The 22,321-nt window shown below is 39.9% G+C and overlaps 1 protein-coding gene across 3 annotated transcripts in view; it reads right to left on the bottom strand.

Moving 5' to 3' along the window:
- LOC103900827 (semaphorin-4D) overlaps positions 1–22,321 on the bottom strand; it is a 45,099-nt gene that overhangs the window by 10,148 nt on the left and 12,630 nt on the right. Inside the window, exons 5-16 of one of the 3 annotated variants that reach the window (XM_009281607.1) lie at positions 21,430–21,528; positions 20,112–20,205; positions 19,043–19,156; positions 17,954–18,105; positions 16,017–16,192; positions 15,749–15,905; positions 14,727–14,949; positions 14,153–14,268; positions 9,396–9,568; positions 9,124–9,167; positions 7,658–7,984; positions 4,956–5,162 (exon numbers count right to left, since the gene is read on the bottom strand). In XM_009281607.1, coding sequence (XP_009279882.1) covers positions 4,956–5,162; positions 7,658–7,984; positions 9,124–9,167; positions 9,396–9,568; positions 14,153–14,268; positions 14,727–14,949; positions 15,749–15,905; positions 16,017–16,192; positions 17,954–18,105; positions 19,043–19,156; positions 20,112–20,205; positions 21,430–21,528 — 1,882 coding nt within the window. Of the gene's footprint in view, positions 1–4,955; positions 5,163–7,067; positions 7,985–9,123; positions 9,168–9,395; positions 9,569–14,152; positions 14,269–14,726; positions 14,950–15,748; positions 15,906–16,016; positions 16,193–17,953; positions 18,106–19,042; positions 19,157–20,111; positions 20,206–21,429; positions 21,529–22,321 lie in introns of those variants that run through there. The other 2 variants (XM_009281615.1, XM_009281599.1) reach the window with 2 other exon arrangements.

Below are 22,321 nucleotides of genomic sequence, written 5' to 3'. Positions count from 1 at the left end.
GAACGCAGCCTGCTGCACACTGTGCAAGGTAAGATTCTATTCAGCGGAAACAAAATGGAGGAAATCTTTTGAAGAATTAATAAGACACTCTTGCTTCTACTTCTCCTTACTCTCCTCTTTTTTAGTTTGATGTGCCTTATGCTTATATTACATTTACATTGAGCTTATTCTAGTCCTTACAATAATATATTTTAAAAAAAGGAAAAAGGTGTTCTTCCTCCACGCCTTTGACGTATTTCTTAGCTTGACCTATATAGCCTTTACATACAAAAGTGCACAGCAAGAGGAATTTCTACAGAGATTTTTCAAAATCTGCTGTTGATGCCAGAGTTTAAGAATGCAGCATCCATGTCATAGTCCTTACAGAAATTGTCTTACAGAAGTCACTATGCAGGAAGCCACCAGAGCCAGGATAACACCCACACTTGCCAAGGTGTTTAATGCTGCTGGTTTTGCATGCAGAGTTAGATGTAAGAGGGCCGCAGCAGGCCCCGACATCTCACAAAAGAAGTGCCAATGTTCTAGTTAAGATAATTGCAGCCCTAAGATATTGCAATCTAAAGTAACAAGAAGGATACTTTTAATGTCTGTGGTTTTTATGCAAAATGGGTCTGCAGTATTTAATAACACCCACACTTTGCCAAGGTGTTTAATGCTGCTGGTTTTGCATGCAGAGTTAGATGTAAGAGGGCCGCAGCAGGCCCCGACATCTCACAAAAGAAGTGCCAATGTTCTAGTTAAGATAATTGCAGCCCTAAGATATTGCAATCTAAAGTAACAAGAAGGATACTTTTAATGTCTGTGGGTTTTATGCAAAATGGGTCTGCAGTATTTACTTGATTTTATAACCTTAGGTCAAGACTTCCAAGTTCTTTTCTGTTAATATATTAAAGGTACAATCTTAATTTTTCAAGTTACCTTCTAGATGCATCTCAAATAATAAAAACAGGTGGCATGTCACAGATCCATACAAAGGAATGGTTTTATTGTACCAAGATGCCTTTAAGCCGGTGCAGAAATCACTGAAAGAAGTGGTACAAAACTACAAAATTACAAATTAACAGCTGCTATCAGATGACTGTAGCCAGAGACGCTGAAACTGAGTCACAGGCAGATAGCATGTGATAAAGCACCAAAGGTCTGCGGAGAAGCTAATTCCTAAAGCGGGATATGGAACTGTTTAACAAGGTACAAACTTAGCGTTTCCATTTGAGGATAACGATAAACCAGCCACAGATTACTGATCAACCATACAGATTAAAGTCAAGGGTATCGCTTCAACAAAGCATCACCATGTAAATATCAAAATATACTGCATAAAAATTAAAAAAGTTATTTTAGAAAGTTTTAAAATATTTGTGCAGTGGATTGACTTGTCCTGGGAGATGCAGAGCTTCTCCTCTCTAGGCTACCAGTTAAACCATTTTCAGGTTTCAAAAACTAATGATGTATCTGTCCACAGGCTAATTGTTAGGAAACACTCACTAAAGAAAGTAGGAAGAGGAGATGTTCTGGAGATTATTTTATACAACAGTTCACAAAAAGAAAGAAAAGCTGGAAAACTGCAACTGGTTATAAAATGCAAGTGTATATCCATGGAAAATGACTATGTGATATTTGTGTTCTTGTAAGAGTAGAACAAAGTAACAACCGAAGCAAACTCCATTTTAAGATACTGACATGCTGTAATTTAAATGCTGTTATTTCTAGTCTCAAACATTTTGTTGCCTAGCACAAAGCACTTTCCTACGCAGGCTCATTCTGCTCCGGGGGCTGCACAACTCCATGCCTCTCCTGACTGAGCTCCTAATGCACTGCACCACATCAACCAACCAGACCATCCCAGGGCGTCACAGGTGATGCAATTAATCTAAAAAAACCTCACCCAAGAATGACTTCAGAAGCCACTTCCAGAGAGAAAGCTTACTCATTTCCATGGGTAAGTCAGTCTCTGACAAATGAGCCCCCTCCCAGGGGCAAACCAGGCACACCTTGGGGTGCAGGGACTTTTGAGCCCTACTGCTGAGACCCGTGTTGCACAAGCACTTGGCAACACCAGTACAGCCAACCCTCAGATGTCTGGACACAGCCTTGGGCAAGGTCTGTTTCGGGACTCACTCTGCAGGCGCTCCGTCTAGTTGTACTGTCTGCAGCAGCGCTTGAAGTGCAGTGCACCGTATTTTCCCTACCCTTCTGCATGCCTTTCAGCACCACTTCAAGCTTCACCAAAGAGAGAAAAACTGTAGTGAGTCACTTGCGATTCTGATTCTGGGGAGTTACGGATTTCTTCCTGCATGGATGTGGACAGCTTTCTCGCACTCCCTTTAAAATAGCATAACCACAGGGAACAGGCATTGTACGTGGGTGTTACCAGGTACCCATCTCAGCATCTCCATGAAATAGTAACTCCTTTAAAAGTATACTGCTGCGTTTGCAGAACTTTTATGTTCACACTCCTGGGGTTATTATTTTAATGAGACTGAAAAGTTAAGAAACCATTATGGAAAAACTCCAGCTTCAGACTAACTAAGGGAGGAGGTAAGACTTCTTGACAGCACGGACACTGAGAGAGTCTGAATCTGCAGGCCAGAAATACAAAAATAAAACATAATGTTTTGCACTGTTTCTGATTACACATGCATTTAAGTTGTTGCTCAGCATACTTGGGATATTCTGGTACGTCATTCGTCTGTGAAGTTAAGGTCAAGGATGTACTACTGTACAGCTGGGGTAGGAGGTGTCAGTAAAGTATCTTTATTTTAAAACGTTAGGAAACCTAACGTTTGCCAGTGCCTATCTAGCAGACAGGTCTTTGGAGACATGCGAAGATGTGAGACGCTTCACGGGAGTAGGGAGAGAAACTGGGAAGCAATTCATGAAGGGAGATGTACTCTTTCCTTTTCAGGAAGGGCAGGAGTACTCCGCTCTTGAAAAACTCATTTTCCAGAAAAAAATAACAATATTTGACAAGTGGCTGTTTGTGCTGTATGCACTTGTAACTTAACATTGTTGAAATGAGCCAGTAACAAGGTTGTAAAGTATTATCCTTAGGTGAGCTTTCAGGTTAAAACACGTGGGGTGAGAAAGAGATGAGTAAGAGAACTCACCAACTCCTGCCGAGTTTCCAGACAGCTTGAAGCAGATATTTACAATTAAAAAAAGGAAGAGATTCAGTAAGTCTCATAAAAATAACGTTAGAAACTTAATTAAAAACAAGCTTCAGGTTTTTGACTGGATGATGTGGCAATCTGTGTATTTGCATCATACATTTGCTGATACCGTATCCTTTATGCAGAAGACCAGGTACGACATTTAACTCTCCGCCAGTCTCATTTTACCCTTCTGCTCCTTGCAAACGCGTTTTACCTTACATTCATAGCTGAAGGAAATAAAGTTCCATTACAGCTACGTTTATATAAAGAACTAGCAAGAGGCACTAAAGGAATGTGAATAAATCCAAGTAGAGAGCTTCCTAGTAAAAGCATTTGCTTAGCCACCCCACCACCGCCACCCCCGCAGGATAAATTTACACATCCTCACATGCAGGCCCCAGAAAGGTGCAAAAGATCTACATCAGCTTGGTATGCTGTTGCGTTTGTTTGTTTGTTTTTTAAATCAATGGAATAAAGTTGTAATTCTGGGTAAGAGAAGGGTGCGTGTATCGGCCAAACGTCTTGTTTTCCCAAAGGGAGTAAAACCCCCACCCACAACACGAAGTCCAGTCCTTCAGTGCTTTGGGAGAGAAGTCGGAAACGCTTCCACAGCTGGCTCATCTTGCCCTTGCCACCACTGCACCTCTTGGATGTCTGATTCTTGTTACAGTTTCTTCCACTATTCGTCCCTACCTCCTCAGGAGCGAATTCCACAGGCTGACTTTAGGACACTGCTCCTTCTTTCTTAAGTTCACTGCCAAGGCAATTACAATTACTGACAATTTTTAAAAAGCAGCACATGAGTATCATGTTAAAACAGACACTGCTGGATGAAAAAAGTAATTTTAAAATAAATTCCAGATCTGTAGCACAATTATCAAACTGTTTAGATCCTCTGTGCTATTTATGCTACTTTTACAATTTTTTTCACAGTGGACAACAAAAAGTTTCTGAATTGTCTATAGCAGCAGTGGACAAATTATTGCTGAAAGAACCCTGATCCCTGCTGTTGTTCTTTTTAGCCATGGAAATACAAATCATGCCTTTGCTAAGACCTACTCTAATAAAGATTTATGCATTTTGATCTGATTCCATGTAACACTACCACACACTGACTCACAGACAGGCCAATATGAAACAATGCTACTTTTCAAAATTAATCTATATTCTCTTCTTTTAAGGAATAAGGTTACATTTTAAGACCTGTTTAGATCCATTAAATCTCACTTAAACAGGCAACTACTATCCAAACAAAAGCTGAAAGACAAATGTTGAATTTCTACAGAAAAAATAGCTTTGTCATGCTCCTGTACAGCTCATATAATACATTCTTCATAAAATGGAAGTTGACATTACTGTAAGAACTTTACCATTTGAAATAAGTTAAGACTAAAAAGGAATAACTGACCTGGTCCAGAAAAATACACTAAATTCAAATCCAACGGAAGTGTATTTTTTAAACGGCATACATACTGACAGTGAAAATACTTACCTGCTAAACATCCATATGCAATCGTGATTCAGTGAACTCCTTCAGCATGCAAGTGAGCCTATTAAAGTCAATTGACTATTAATATGCTAAAGTAGGCTGCTAAATCAGAGCCTGCATTTTGCAGTACAGTATTCGCAGTGCCAGATTCTTGGTAACAGCATGTTCACAATACATCCTGAAATGGTCTTTTCCTTTTTTTTTTTCGTTTTTTTAAAAAAACATCAAAAAAGTAAACCATATACACTACACGGTGACATATCTAAACCTTTAATGCAGAAAATGCTGGTTTATACAGGGGTCCTCCAACTTACCTGTGGCTTGGCAGAAGAGGCGAAAGGGTCCCCGGACACTAACATGCTGTGCCTGGTCACTTAGGAAAGGTGGCAACAACATGACCTTTACAGGGTCTGTGCTAGACCAAACATCAGGCTGGGTACTGGTGGGTGAAGGAGGTGAATCACTTCCCACACAGGACAAAAAGGAGGTACCAGTAGGAGGGAAAGGTATAGGAGATGAGGCTGTGTGACAGAAGAGGACAGAAAAGAAAAAAAAAAGAGGGTACTAAGGAAAAAAGTACTAAGAAATACATCACACGCTGAAGAAATAATGCAAAAAGACAAATGAATTTTAGAAGGGTAATAAGAGGAAGTGTCCCTAGGCCCCTGGAGAAGAGCGCTTTCCTCCTTCACCCATGTTTGTTTCTCTCCATCCTTCCAATCCCCCCACCAACCTGGGTTATAACCCATTCAAATAAAGCTGAGAAGAGAATCTGCTTCAAATCAATTACAAAAGTTTTCACTCTTAGCCCTTAAAGGAAACCACAAGGAACGTTAGTACTTGCAATATGGAAAGCAGTGTTGTGCCAGGTTTCACTGAAGTAAAGATATAATACAATTTATTTTAATATTTATTCTGTTATATGTACATAATTAAAAATAGAAAAATAAAACCAAACTGAATCTTATAAAATATAAACTGTTTACACTAAGATGGTCTAAATTATGTTCGCATCAAAGTTCAACATAGAAAAGCAGCCCAGGCATACTGCTGTTTACTGTTAAAATGTACTCTACTTCTAGCAATATTTACAGAAAGATGCAGTGAGAGGAACAATTCTTCAGGACTGTACCGCACAAAATGCTTTTACAGACAAACAGTGCTGCTGTGAACCAGGCTGAGAACAAATGCACACTTTCACGTTTGCAGGCATGATTCACATAAACAGTTCAAATGAACGATTGTTTGAGCAGCTCCAGTTTCAGTCTCCAGTTGCACAGGAGATTGGAAGGTGTCATCCAGAAAGGGTGATGCTGCAAAGATTTGTCACAAAAAGAAGCTGAGTTATTTCTGAATCTGAAAAAAAGAAAAAAATCTGCAATGTTTTCTCATCAGGCTGTATCCTAACAGTCCATTCCAGCGAGTCACTAGCTGAATTACTGTAGTTCATTCTTCTCGATTCCTGTTTCGCCTCCACAGTGCAAAAAACCTCTCTCGTGTCACTACTAACTGACAGCTGCTTGCCTGTACTGTTCCATTTAAAAAAAAAAAAAAAATCCAGTTTTGTATAGAAAATAGAATGTGACTATGTCCAGCTTGCTGGTTGGGGGGTGAGGGAGGAAGGGAAAAAAAAAGGAAATGCATTCCTAAAACTATCATTTCCTCCCTCCCCCGCCACTTACTCCATGTTTTGTACCGATACTGTTGTACCTAAAGTTCTAGAAAGCAGCAAAGAAAAAAGCCTTTAAAACAAGATTATCCCTGAGAGTCTTACACAAATCAAGCCAATGTTATCCCCATTATACCTTAAAAATCTAAGATACTTAAAAAGCAGTTAAAAAATTTAACTTTAACCAACTAAAGAGACCTAGTGTGCCAAAACACAAAGCATAAAACTAAAAGTAATCCCTAGAAGCAAAGAAAAAAAAAAATGTCCCAATCTGGACAAAAGTCTATAATTTACCAATCTGATAAACTAAACTTAATTTCCAATTTGGAATTAAAATGAAACTAGGTCTTTTTTTAATGGCAGCTAAAAATATGTGTAGACTGAAGTACTTTTTAAAGCCAACTGAATTAGAAAGTTACTTTTATCCTATGGAAGAACAGGGCTGAAGAACAAGCAAGTAACTCTTCACCAGAGCGAAGCACTCGGTGGGGGAAAAACTGGGAACAAACTAATGGTGATCTGAAATGGGCCATTTAAAAAAAAAAAAGAAAAAAAGCACAACACAAGATGCTACGGTCTGCAGACAAGAACACCGCTTCTCTAATCTGGTGAGATCTGAACGCAAATTGGCTTGCTGTACAGCTTAAGCATGTAAACCCCGATATGGCTCAGCTGTCACACCCACGCCCTCTGTGCTCAAATAGCTAGCCGCAGGACCACAGCTGATTTCCACCACTGAAATGGACGACGGGGTCCTTCAGTCCCCCTCCGCATCCGAGTCGGCATACTTGAGCTCACACTTGACATCGAAGGGCTTGTCCTTGGCCTCTCGGGATGCCTGCAAATCCCCAGGCTGCAGCTGGCCATTCCCGCAGTCGGGCTCAGTCTCGTAGCCGGTGTCATGCGCCGGCTTCGGCTGCTCCCCACTCTGGTGGCTGATGCTGCCTTGCTCCACCAGCGTCTCCTTCACACTTTGCTCGCAATCAGAAAAATCTGACTTGGTTTTCTTCTTACCAAGCAGCATAACAGAGCGAAATTTCAAGCACTGCCCTGGCAAGTACCCTTTGTAACAGTTGTAGGACAGCAGGCACAAGAAGAGAATAAAAAAGAAGAGGAAGAGGAACATCAACAGGAAGTTATCGTTTGACTTGAGGAACATGGTCTTTTCCGGGACTGCGTCAGGAATTGAATTGAAGAGCTCTGTGTTGGAGGCTGCACTTGTCAGGACGGGGCCAATGGGCTTTGTTACTATCCTCGCTGTCGTTACCGGTACCATCTGAGTGGTCGAGGTGTGAGTGGTAGACCCCTCAGTTGACACAGCTGACACTTTTGGCACATCGCTATTACCTTCTGTTGGTGCAGCTGCCACGGTGGGGCCCACCGTGGTATGCTGGATCTTTTTCAGTTCCAAAACATGCTTAGCCAGCACTTGAGAAAATTTCTTATTCTTCACTTTTTCTTCTGACAAACACTGGTAAACACCGCTGTCTCCTTCTGATAAATTGAAGATGAGCAGCGCCTTTTCCAGCAGACGGTACTTGGGGCTCTCCACTCTCAGCACATCGTCTTTGAACTTCCAAACTACCTGTGCCAGATTGGACTTTTGAGAACACTTGAGTTCTGCTGTGCTGCCATGCTTGAATGTATGCTGTAGGGAATTCTCTCTTACTTTATCTGGAACATCAAAATAAATGTGCAGAGTATCAGCAATGATTCCCCTTTGCTCTAATCCATACAGTTTCATGAGACTGTGCTATTGTCTTAACGGAAACGTAAAGATTACGGCATTCAGATTACCTCACAAGGCCAAGATGACAGCATGCAAGAATCTCAGTGAAATACCAAGCTACAGCTGCGTGCGAGACATCAAGACAGACTAAGAGATAGGACACCTCAAACTCTAAGACAGCCTCCACTTCTAGATAAATATAAGACCTTGTTGATCCGCAACTGAGCATGCATCTGAGACGAGTCATTGTTTGAGACAAGATGTTGAACTTGGTATCACTTTATATGCAATTAGTGCATTTTAAGTAAATCAGCGACTACAAGATATCCAAGAAGAAACTGAACAAAGTGCTGTTACTCAACTTAAACTCTCTTCTAAAAAAGTATCAGTACTTATGGCACACCCACAATGCAAGACCATAAATTAACAAAAAGACTAACAAGCAAAACTCTCATGGCAGTCCATACGTTGCTTGGATTAGAAATAAAAACAGAGTAAATCAAACTCTTAAGAGCTTTGTTTACTGCAGTACAATTCTCCCGTAACACTACTCTCCTTTAAGATCTCCTTGATCTGGTGGTAGCAGCACACACTATAAAGAAAGGACCTGTGGTTACTTGCCTTAAAGCACTATGGAGGGTACTTCAGCTGCTCTGCATCATGTTCTGAGTCCCCCTCCCCTCTCACCATAAAACCACCTTTTTTCAGGATCATTTCATCTGATCCAGCAGCAATAACCAAGCACTTATCAAGGCTCACAGTAGAATGTCAAATGCTGTATCAGAGACAGAAGCCTCTGCACTAGAAGTACTTATGGTAAATACTGCTTTCATTCACAAGTCGTTGTTGAGGTGCCCCCATTCATTTCAGAGGTTTGTGCACTGCACACTGAAATGTATACAAATACAGACATTTTAAGACAACATGCAGGCTGTACAGATGCTCAAATATTCAAAAGCAGAATCACATACCTATTAAAATATAAATGAATGTCCAGATAATCACAAAAACCAAGCCGAACTAAATACAACTCTCTCACTACTCCACCTAGACATGTGAAATAGCTCTTCAAAGACTAACTCACCAGAACAAGACGATGCATCTCCACCTATGTTCTGAATCCAGTTCCTGTAAAACAAGTCCAAGTATTACAAGTTCAAATCTCGCTTCCTACAGCCTGCCCACCCTCTCGTACTAAGTAAGATTCATCTTATTTAAATACAACGAGCAGACATAGATGGATAGGAAAAAGTCTGTATTTGAAAACATTCAGTTAAAAAAGTGCCAGTTATCGGTAAGGGGCAACACCGATGCAATATTGGTTGTAACTGTAAGGTAATCAAAGGCTACCATTACCTTTCAATTTCACTTTCTTTAAAAATATCAATGCAGGAAGCTTCAAGGGGTTTCCAAGCACAGTAAGGATCCCTTGCTAAAACACAGTCAACACAAGTGGTATACTTGTCACAGAATGCCACTGGAGACTGAACCACACCAGAATTTGAACCAGCATAGAGGTATCTTCTGCCCTAAAAAAACCAAACAAAGCACAAAAAAAAAAAACCACACAGCCAATCACTTTCTCAAAGCCGAACAATCCAATTCATGAAACAATTTAAAAATTATTAAAAGTAAAGAGTTGCATACATACAGACATGTTTGTAAAAAATGGAGCATGAGGGGAATAAACATTTTTATTAGCTTTTATTTCTAGAAAGGAAAGGAAACTTATCTTGAAAATATTCAGCGATGCTGGAAGTACAAAAAGACAAAAGAACAAAAATCTGAAATAGATACAGTTTATGAGAATGGAAAGTAACCATGCCTAACCGTGGCTTTATCACACAGTTTTTCCATAAATACGAATGCACCAATAATCCTCGTACGAGGCAAGGCAAGCTTGTGCCGATGACAAGGCTGCAGCAGGCACGGGCAAGCCTGAACAGGCAAGGCTTGCTGCACGTAGGACCTGCCCCTATTAACCCAAAGCAGCCCTACTGCCTTCAGCTCTTCTACCAGTCAGGCCTCTGCAGCCACATCAGCATCAGCCTTACAAGAGGCAAATGCAGCAGCCTACTTGCAGCTTAAGGAGGAACACTGGATAGTACTCAAAGGAAACAGCACTTGCATGACACCTGGGAAAAGGGGGTTATAAACAGAACGGCTGTTTGACCCACTGTTGCTGGGGATCCCAAACAAGTCTCACTCTGAGCACGGCGGGAAAAGGCCATGCTCATCCCAAACATCCTTCTCATAAGGCGGGCAGCTGCCTTATTTCACTCATCTGTTTCAAAGTCCAGGGAAACTGACAGCTAAAGGTACACTGTGAATTTGCATATTATTATACAAAGCCTCAAGAAAGGGGCCTGCACTGCAACCCAAAACCACCAGTGGCCGACCCTCTAGCCCTTTTGAGAGGCTGTGCATACAAAGCCAAACAACACACCCCACCTTGGCAGTGGGTTGACTTCATCCTGAGCAGAATACCGAGTGGATTTATCAGCACCCTACAGCAGTTGTCATGGCAAATGAGCCAGATCCAAGCACAGAGTTGCTTTTCCTGTCCTGCAGCCATACAGATCTCTCAGTATGTAGAAATGTATTCAGGAGTTGGGTCTGCAGTGAGACTGCTTGACTCCAGCAGGATGAATATGGTCACAAAGTGATGGGCAGACATCCAAGAAAGATTTCTAGCAGCGAAATATTCTTCAAAAACCTCATGTTTGTGGTGCAGACTTTTGGTCTTGACATCAGAAACAGCCTCAAGGAAACAACTAACAGGGCATCTTAGGGCTGAATTTAGATTTTAGGGCTCACTGTCACTCTTTCACTAAGGATGTAAGGAGATTTTGCCATGAGAACTCGGAACAGATTAGTCTCTTTAATGCAATGATCATGAGGAAGTCTGTCTTAAAATTAAGCTAATGAATGACGCATTCTGACTCTAGCAGTCTCTAGAGGAAGCTACAAGACCAAGCACAAATCAGTTTGGATCGTCCCATATATGAAGCATGCAGACAGCTTTCAAGGAAATTCTTGACACTGGAAGATGAAAGACAAAACTGGATCAAAAAAGAATCTGCTGGCACTGCTGGAAGATGGACTTTGAAAGAGAATCAAACTTCAGAGACACACATTCAAATGCAGTCTTTCATCCTCAAATTTAATTTAGATTAGTGTTGGACTACGCTGGAATGCCCACAGAAGGAAGTCTGCAGTGGTGGAGACTTATGACTTTCTAGGAAAAGCTTCCCACTCTACCAGAAAGCTCCCCCAATGCACTGAGTGCTGCTCATCTCTCTAGTGCTCTGCTAGCTAACATCCAAGCCAACAGTGTAACACTGCCTATGGGTTGTAGTGTCTCGGCATGGCTCCCAGCTAGTACATCCACGAATTCAGAGAACATGCAGTGAGCTGAGCAGACCATTTTAAAAAATCCAGACACATCTTTCAGTCAAGTGGGAGTTACGAGGATCTACTGTAGGCTCATCTGACTCTGCCCACCACCCTCCAAACAAGGTGAAGGTATATGGGAAGGGCCTGAAGACTACTGCAATAATGTGTTCAGAAAGGACTCTGACTCCGGAGAGGTCTGAAGCCCACCATCAGGGTAACAACTATTACCCTCTTGTGGTTAATCCATTACTATGGGATACCACTACACATTATCACAATACCAGCTCTATGAAGCACTTCAGTAGCAACTGACTGTCATTGCTACTGTGACGTCCAAGGAGATGGAAACTTGTGTTTTCACACTGAGGGGCAGAAGTAATTCCTGCTTGGGTGGTACGATGACCATCCAGCTTTCATGACTCTGGCACCTAACCCAACTTCCAACTCCTCATTGCTGAAAAGGACCGCTGCTTTTATGGGAATATACTGGGCAGCACTGCTTCAGTTCTGAGTGTTAGTTTTCTGTGTCAGAAGTTATTCTAGCAACATGGAAATTTTCCCTTGCAGAAGATACAAGCTGTTACTCTCCACAGTGCTGTGCGGGAAGCAGTGTTTTGTTTAAATCCTAAGCTTTGAGAGAAGTTTCTTTGTGAAAAGACAGCGTGTTCCCCATGCAGCCCCTATGCCATGTCTCACACTGCCCCCTTTGAGGATATTCTTGAGGAACTGAGAATGTGGTACCTGGATTCAGAGTGAATAAATTCAGTGCCATCATTTCTACACTAGCCTTGGCTACCAAGTGCATACTGAAACTGCTAGATCATGTGTCTTTGGTACCAGGCTGTAATGCCTATCCCTTCCCTTCCACTCCCCAGAAATGGGGGAATCGTAATTAAGCCAGTGTATGAATGATCCCACAATTTACCCACAATTAGAAGAATGGGCATTAGCGTATTTCTTAGAAGAGTTATCTATCATTATCTTCCATCACAGGGCAAATGCTGAAACTTCCTGTCAAAGCAAGGCATTTGAAGCTTTCTTTGCAGGTAAAGCAGAAGAAATTAGCATACATTTATATTTATATACATACACACACACACGAGATATACACACACACACACATATAGTAAGTTGCCGGTGTGATGCATCATACAAAAATAATACAAACATCTTTACTGAAATCTATGAGCACGGAAGTTTTTAATCATGGATTTTCATTTGTCTATCAAAAGTATACTCTGTCCTCAAGACTTCTATTATAAGCATGAAAGGACAAATAAGCATGCAAGATGAGCTTGAAAGAATTATGGCATAAAGCTCTCTTCCACCAAGTTGATCATGTTGGCATGCAAAGTTTTATTAAGTATCACAGAAAAGTAAAAGCTGTTTCTAAGATATCTTGGCAGTATTCCTAAATCCCTAGCTGCAGAGCATTTACCGATCACTAGGTAGCTACTGAATGCCAGTATTACTACCAGGCACTTCAAAAGAGTAATTCTTTCCTTAAGAAATCACAAAATTTCACCAGTTGACGGGTCTGATGCTACAAGCCACTGCTTAGGGTAATAATTTCATAGATATTCACGGAGCCTATCAGTATTTAAAGGGGGCTTATAAAAAAGATGGCAGCAGACTTTTTAGCAGGGCCTGTTGCAACAGTACAAGGGGGAATGGCTTTAAACTAAAGGGGGGTAGATTTAGACTAGATATAAAGAAGAAATTTTTTACGCTGATGGTGGTGAAACACTGGAAGAGGTTGCCCAGAGAGGTGGTGGATGCCCCATCCCTGGAAACATTCAAGGTCAGGTTGGACGGGGCTCTGAGCAACCTGCTCTAGTTGAAGATGTCCCTGCCCACGGCAGGGGGGTTGGACTAGATGACCTTTAAAGGTCTCTTCCAACCCAAACTATTCTATGATTCTATGATCTGCAGGTCTGAGTAACTAGGGCCAGAAGCCTAACTAGTGCACAAAGTACACGCAGTGATTATCCTCCCACTATCACAAAACCACTCCAGGATTAAACCCAGCGACTGATTAATAGCGCAGAATGACTGCTGGGTTTGGAGCCAGCACGTTTGGGACACGGCAAGGCTTGTGTCCCCCAGCTGGAGCTGCAGCTAGTACCCTGCTGGGCAGACAGGACCTCATCAGTGGTCCTCACCCCCAGCCGCACCAACGTGACTGCTCTCATGATACATCTAGCATGCAGGAACCTGAGAGATTTAGGACATCAGAAACCAATTAGTTACACAATTATGAGTCTCTCTGCTAGACAAGACCGTTCCCTCTTCTCAGGTCTATTTCCTCAGAAAATATACCACTCCTCTGCTAAACCCCCGAGGATTTTTCCTCGCAGATTTGCAATGGCCACAAGGGGTCAGGATTTTTACATTACTCCTAACCTGAAAACTGGTACCTTAAAACACGTTACAGCTTTCAGCTTCTGCACATGGAATCCAAGTGAAGTCCTGCACACCTGTGCCCACCACCACCACCTTCCCCTTCTACATACCTTCAGAAGCTTGCCACCTACCAAACACACTGAAATGCAGCAGGCACTACATGGTATTGCTGCACTGCAAGGAGTTACAGATGCAGCCTTTGGCTCTGTGCACAGTGACAGTATTCTTCCATCACGACAAGGTTACAAGATGGTACTAAGAAGTTTTGTGGAAAAGCACAGTGAGATGAATGCTGTGATGCTTATAGCACTTACTTTTTTGGATGAAAGCAAGAGAGTTTGGACTGGCTCAAAGTTTGGGAAAAGCTGTGTTTCTTCAATAATATGCATTCCATTTTCATAGCTGATAGCTTTGTGCAGGGCTCCTTGATCTGAAAGAGCAAAGCAATATATTTAAGTAAGATTCTTAAAATAAAAAGGCAGAAAAAAAATTGCACAATTGCTATAAATTGTCTCAGTAATCTGCTTGCTGTTCAGCTGAAGACTTCACACAACTATGTGCCAATGGCAACCATTAAATCTGCCATCATAAGGAGCTCTGAGCAAGGAATAACATTTTGGGACAAAGAATGACCACTTAGGGATTATCTTATGTGTGTTTTTGCTGTACTCATTGCAGTTTTGCAGTTCTTTTCCTGCAATACTTTTTCAAAGCACGTAAGATTCTCCACTTACTCACCATGGCCCCTTTTTTTTTTTTTTTTAAAACACCAGCTGGTGTAAAAGCAGTGTAAATATGGAAATCTCAAGAGTTTCTCTTAGAACACATTTCAGCCTAAAGAATCAGAGTATCATTAAAAAAAAACCACACACCTTTTGCAGAACTCACCTGTACTGATGAACATAACATCATATATGGTGCCATTGAGTGCTCTGACTCTGTCTACTACAATCTGGGTATATTTCACATCCCGTTTTACTAGTCGAGGTCTATCTCCCATCGGAGTCACCGAGTCATCCATTAGAGGATGATCTTTAACAAACTGCAATGTTTTGTCTGGTAAATTCAGAGAACTCATGTAGTTTGATGCTCTGGCTTCATTGTTTATACACTAGCAGGGGAGGGCAGGGGGGGAACAAACCAAAAAAAGAGAACCAAATTATATCATTTACTTGTACAAAATAGAGACAATTAACAGCAGCTACATGCATTTTCTTCTCTGCATCATTTTGGCCAGTAAGCACACCTTTACATTATACTCATTCTACCAAGGAAGGTCCACAGGTCTCATAGCACTTTGGCTTCTGCGATGCACTAATCCCTGAATTTCGGACTACATTTTTGTTTGGGCCCAAAATACATTTTAGGAAAATACTCTTTCTGGACTCTCATGCTTCTTAACTACTTTTAACTGTCACCTCATTCAGCAGTACCAATAAGATGACTGCAGGGAACATAAGAAAGTAACAGTGTGAAAGAGACCCAGAACTATGAACATTTTAGTTTGCAGAGCAATGCACTGCATTGGATAAACCTACTGAACCTACTGAGACAATGCAATGATTGCTATACTTCTGTTCATCTGAACTAAAAAGTATTGGATGTTGCCTAGTGTATAGTGACATCTATTTCAGCACTAGAAAATTAGTAACAAAATAACGAAAATACAAAACCAGCAAATAACCCAATTATAAATTAAAACCCCCCACTTTGATTCCTAGACACAAAGTTCAGAATAAATCACTTGAGTGTTTTTCTACAAAGTCTTTACAACAAAAGGTACCCAGATCAGGGCAAACTAAAATTAAGCTTTAATAGGTTACCTATTACTTTCTAGTTTCTTTACTCCTGAGCATTAAAAAAGACTAGTTATCAGATCCAAGATGACAGAAACGATGACAGAAACTTACCGCACCAGGTCGAGGATTAGGAATTTCCCCATTGTATCGTACCCACTTTGTATGAGACTGTTCTACTGTAGCACTCTGCATGTATTTTCCTTTTGAGAAAACCTCTTCTACAGTAGACAGATTGTATGCACACACTGCTGACAGACCCACATTATTCCTAAAAGTTCAGGAAGAAAGAAAAAAAAAGTCATAGGAGTAATCGTTACTTGTTGCAGTAACCAACTGAGATTAAAAGTACTTATCCAGGAAAAGGCTATACCACACTTACAGTTGTGGGGTGAAGACTCCATATATCACTGGTTCCTTCAATGTTGGAGACTTGAGAATAAAAACATCATTGATAATATTGAAAATTAAATTCTTATCAGGGATGGTACAAATCAATCTGGCCTTGAGAAAGGAAGTCCATTTTTTCTGCAAAGTCCTTAATCCTCCTTGGTCCCTCTTTTGATGTTAAAAAAATAAAAAGGTGTTTGTGAGGAGAATTAGCAGCATTTTTGCATTTAAGAACCACTGCTATACAGCATGAAATTACTGAGCCCTGTTATTTTCTAACATTTCATCTAGAGCAACATCAATAATTGTTAACACATTCACAAACAGAAAAGTAAGGAAGCCACAGGAAAATTAGTTGATGCAACAAAAATAATGCAGAATGGTTTCTATCAACACATGGAGGTAAGATGAGATATGAGACTTATAAAAGACCCATACTTCAGCAACACTTGAAAAGTTGAGATGAGCAATGTACCCTTAGAAAAAACCTGCTTATCAGAACAAGTAAAATAACCATGGAAGTATTATACTCTCCCTTGAGAGAAATAAGTAACGTTGCATTTGTTCTGTAACATCTAAACTGTGATTTAAATTCTAATGTTGCAATATGCACTTAAAATTTGCCTGACATTAATAATTTCATTAGAAGAAATGCAGCAATGGCTTAATCCTGCAAGCAGTTGCCACCTTTATCAAGAATTTGCAGAACCAAGGCTTAAAGAAGGAAAGACACATTGACTAGAAATGTTTCAAAATATTTGATACTCAAGCTGTAGCTCTGTTACCTCTCTTAAAAAAGCAGGAATATTTGAACATTATTAATACTTCTCATTCAGTATCCAATACTGTTATGCAAAGTATTAAAGGAAATCTGCAAAATTTATGAAAACAATTAAGTATAAATGCTTATAGATTTGCAACCTGCCATTGATTCCTATTTCAAACAAACAGCAGCAATAAAGCTCTCATATTCCATGATACTCCCCTTTTAAAGCGTGCACAAGCTGTCAGTGGGCAGAAGGCCATAATAATAAGCTCCATGTAAATCTGCCTCCAGCTGCTTGTTTAATGGAAATCTCAAGGGCACTAACTTGTTATTGATGTTTTGACTTCCGTGTTTAAATATAAAAACAGTAAAGTCAAAATAAAACATTTCAACCTCAAAATGAAACAGCTAGATAAATTTCCTGTTGGAAAAAAAAATCCTGAGGAAATTGATACATTCCACTGCAAAGGTTTTTGTTAAATCAACATTTTCTCCTGGAAAAAAGAAACAAAAAACTCTTTCATCAGCAAGATTTTTAACCAACACTCCTGAGTACGTACTTGAACCAGCCTAACACATTGAGGTTTAAACACAGCAAGTGTGACAGAATCAGGCTGCTGGTGACCATTTTCCTTGAGGCTCTGGCAGTTCTAACAGCTTCATGGAAGTCCCATCTGCTACACCACAGTAAAGAGCTATTCTGCTGTGGACACAGCTACAGTTTTGTTTGTATACAGCTACTTGAAAGTAACTTGACAGCCTATCTGATGCTCAGCTAGAACCAAAGTCAGTTCTTCCCAGGGAGCTGTATTTAAACTTAGAGTTGTTTAAAAAAAAAAAAAAAAAAAGGAAAGCCAGGGGAGAGACTTTTTCCGTTGCTGGGTTTTGTGGTGGTTGTTTTTTTCCCCCCAGGGGTGGGCAGAACCCTCAGACATACTGAAATTTCACCATTGTGCAAAATTAAATAAAGTATTTTTTCCCAAAGCAACAACTAGGCTTCCCCAGTTCTGAAGAACTGATTGAAATTGCTGATTCACTGCGATTCACTAAGTTCGACCACTTCCATTTAATTGGCAATAAGTCCACAATAATAAATGCTTTTTAACACACACACACACAAAATTCTAGTTGAATTAGTAAAATTAAATTGAACTATGTCCCACCTTGCACACTCTAGCTATTCTTGGAATCATCAGTTTTCCAACAAATTCATACTCCACAGACACCTCAGTGAAAAAGAAGTATATCTTGTCATCTTCTCCATCTGTGCTGTTTTGATCTGCTCTTATGACATCAGCAAAAACAAAATTGGGCTCTACAGATACAAAGAGAAGAATTTTATATTATATATGAGACTACTAACTTGATTCCCTCAAAAACCCTCTAGGAGTCCTCTTTCGCCCAAACATCACACTGCATTTACCTGCTCTCCAGTCACTGACCTGCCTACACAGTTTGCTGTTCATAATTTGAATAGCATTTCCAAAAAAAATAGAAAGAGAAAAAAACAAACCCACAAACCCTATGTGAAAGCACTAAGATACCCGAGAGATCTCTATGGTCTGATTATCTTGTTACTTCAACGTTCTTCAGTCCACACTCAAGTGTGGTTTTCTAATGGGCCTGGAGAGGTACCCTCCCTTGCCTGCATCTCCTCTATTTCAGCTATTAGCTGAAACACTAAAAATTACAGTATCATTACAACATGTATTACAAAACTCAGTATCCTGTACTTTTTGGACATAATGCATCCTTTGGAATATGCTAACTTCATGATTTTGGTCCTTTTTGGCAGAAAGCCACAAACCTCTGAGCATTCACAAAACTTGGTGAATTTCGAAATTCAGGAACTGAAATCATCAGGAACCATGATCAGCTCAATTTGGAAATCCATTAGAGACCAAAACCATTCTCTTCCTTACTCTATCATAACTATGCTGCATTATTGCAAGGATGAACAAGTAGATACAAAATAAACTGTAGCCCTTTAATGTCAAGTTGAAGCCTGTATGTCTTGAAGCTGTTTTCATTGTCAATGCTGATAAAAATTCTGAAATTTCAAAATAAAATCTCTTGATGGCACACATGAGGGCACACACTCACATGTCAGCCAGTACAACAATATCCATTCCCTTTGAGATATTAGACAACTGCCCCTTACCCCAGATAAGACACTTAAAACTCTTTGTCTGTAAGTGTGACATTGAAGAAGGAAAAACAATTTGGTTGGGCCAGTTCACACACCCACTTACCATTAAGCCAAGGTATTGCATACTCTGTTCTCAGAGGGCTCTGATGAGAATGCCGTGAAATGATAGGCTCACTTCCCAAGAAATTGTAAGAAGTCCCAGAATAAAGCTCCTCATCTTTAACACAAAAACAAATATTTTAGACTTTCTTATGCACTGGATACCAAAAAGGGTACATAAATATTTCAGGAGACTATGTAAGCTTAAACTTCCCACAAGAAAAGATAAACAAGGATTTCCTCTAAATTGCCGCAGACATGTCTTCTATGTTTACATTTCTGCTGACGATTCTCAAGGCTAACACTTCCACACTTGGGTTTATTATTGCTCTAATACAAGCAACTCGCAAAAGTCAGCATTGTTTTTGTGGTACTTTAACACTTAACACGTAAACCTACAGTTTATGTACAAACATGCAAATTTACTTAAGAAATGCCACAGAAGTTTTGGAAGTAATTATTTTATTCTCTTTCTATGCCACCATTATTCAAATGAAACTTTTAAGAATTTAGGCAACAATGCAGAGAGTGTGTTCTTTTCTTTCTCATTTCCTGTTTCATGTTACTTTGAGCTTCTCTTTTATGATCTTGTGACACCAGGGTACAGCCATGAACTCTGGTTTCACCAAATCAAGATTCAGTGGTGTCTAACCATGCAGTAATACACTTGCAATAAATACCTCACTTCCGTATTCTGTCTCATGGATGTGTCTTCAGGACAGCTAAAAAATTCTACTTGTTAAATTTACTGAAATGGCAGTAACTGATACTACAAAGGCAGTCAAAGTACATTTAGACTACCTGGACTAAATATGTTAAACACCTGAAAACATAGTTTAAAAAATTAGTATTTTAAAAGTTGCTTCCAAAACAACCTAGGGTTTTAAGTTCTCCTTTTAAGAAACTTGCTAAGGTTGACTACGTAAGTATTTTAACGTCTATCTAGATACACAGTAAAGATACAAAAATATGGACACAATCTACCATTTTGATATTGAGAGACTGGAGAATGACAGCGGAAAAGATCAAACATTTTTATACATAATACTGAGGTATGCAAAATCTGAACTTACCAACCATAACAGATGTATAGCTTTGAGCAGGATCAAATGGACATCTGCCCTTACCATCTTCATTTTTACCTCCAAGTTCAAATGAAATTAAATTCTGCAAAAAATTAAGTTGAAAACCACAAAACAACTGTTAGCACTTTTTCTTTTAGCCACTTGACTCGTACAAAGGTAACTGAAAAATTAACACTAAATAATGGACTATATCATCAACTTCCAGCAAAGGCATTTTTTGTAATATTATAAAAGGCACAGGCATTTTCAGAAAAATCTTATCCAGTCCAGCAGACAGAGAGGAAATGTGATCCTATGATTTGTGAGAGTGGGACCAGAAGAGAGCAGAAGACGAAAAGTTAAATCCAGACAGGCCTCAAGAAAGAGCACCCAAAAAAGCCAGACACCAGGAAAGGCAGAGAAGTTAATTGATATATGGAAAGAGCTGGCAATTACTGAATTAGCCTGCACAAAAATGGAGAGTTTTAGACATCAAGAAGGCTTTCTGAAATGGATTTAGCAATTTTTGAGATTATGTTAAATTTGTGAGATGCATATAATCCAACTAAATTTTACAAAGCAACAAACTACTTTGGCTGCTACTTTGTAAATCCCTTAAAAAACGAGGGAATGAGTATCAGGAAGATGATGGGAGAACTGTAACCACAGTACTGAGGAAGTGATTAGTTATACTGTGTAATGAAGACATTGGAGGCTAAGGGCAATGACTTCTCGCAATGTTCCAGAGGTGATGGCAGGCAGACTTGTAGGCATGGGAGACAAAAAAAGAATAAAACAATTACAAGATTTCTCAATTACTATGGCTCTTAACAATTCTGAAAGGAGAACGATACAAGAGTCAGCAGCAAGAAAAGGGAGTTTTGATTTTGCGCCAAGACTTCACTCTGAAGCATTCAGCACTATGAAGCTGTGGCATAGCCAGGAGCAGAGACAAGACAAGCAGAGACAGGAATCTGAGAAATTTCAGGGAGATTTGGCAATGCATGGAAGTCGCAAAGAATGTAATTTCAGTTTTAGAAATTGTTTTTATGCTAATGGACAATACACAAAGAATTATGAAAGCTAAGAAAAAGTAAATCCGCAGTTAAACAAGATGAATCAATAATTCAGTAAGCGCTTTGAAAAAGGAACAGTACGGTTTATTTCCATACTCTATCTTACTGTGGGACAGTGTAATAAATGCTCCAAATGTTACGACTGGCACTGAAATTGTGACAGTCTTTGGGAATGGAGATTAACTCATTGTTTAAATGAGCTGCTTTTAAGTTACAGTTGTTATTGGGTCAAAATGTTTGTACATTCTTACCAGGTAATCGCATGTTGGCTGAAACGCGTTAGTTCCACACACGTAAAGAAAAGTATCATTCAGCTGTTGCAAGACACGCACATAATTACGACACTCTGTCTGTAACAGAGGATGAGAAAAGGACCAGTCTGATAAACCCCATCTTCCACATTCCAACATAAACAAACAATTAAAGTTGTGCTGTCAGCTCATCTGTTGCTACTACTTATGCCACACTGTACCAGTAAGGCTGGGTGATACAATCACCACTGGGACACCATCTCCCTACAATCTCCAGGAGCTCTAGTCCTGCAGCATCTGGTTTCCTACAGCCTGTAGTGCACAGCTGCCTCAGTGTACCTATCAGGGTAGCATGACCAAGTACCATACGCTCAGCAAGGTGCATCTCAAGTTGTCCCATGAAAACACAAGCTCCAAAGACACATCCAATCCATGGGAACAACTAGTTAAACATGGAGTAAGTTTTAGACTTTGTCATCCCTAGTAAGCCTAGATGCAACAGTAAGTGATAGTCAAGGTTGTCTCTTAAAAGAGAAACCTCTAATACCATTAAATTAGCTACAAAGGTTTGTCACTTATATCTGTCCTTTTTTTTTTTTTTTCAGTCCTTGATATCAATTGCTCTTTCATCCAAGGAAGCTTCTTAATTCCTTTGGCTCTGAAATACAACAAAGAGTTTGAGCAAAGCCTTGAATAAAGGATACCATAAAGTTTCAGAATAATAACCAAGAAAAACAACTCTAAAACACCCACTTAGAAACAGGGGAAAAAACAGTATCAACAACACCCCTTAATTCTTGCTGGTGCATAGCCAGATACCACCACTGTACTGTAGTTCCATAAACTACTTAAGCAAGTGTAAGCACTGTCCTTACTCTTCCCTCTTATGAGC

This window comes from Aptenodytes forsteri, unplaced genomic scaffold (genome assembly GCF_000699145.1).
Source record: "Aptenodytes forsteri isolate BGI_AS27 unplaced genomic scaffold, ASM69914v1 Scaffold220, whole genome shotgun sequence".
Classification (NCBI taxonomy): domain Eukaryota; kingdom Metazoa; phylum Chordata; class Aves; order Sphenisciformes; family Spheniscidae; genus Aptenodytes; species Aptenodytes forsteri.
This window is presented reverse-complemented; position numbering and strand designations above follow the sequence as displayed.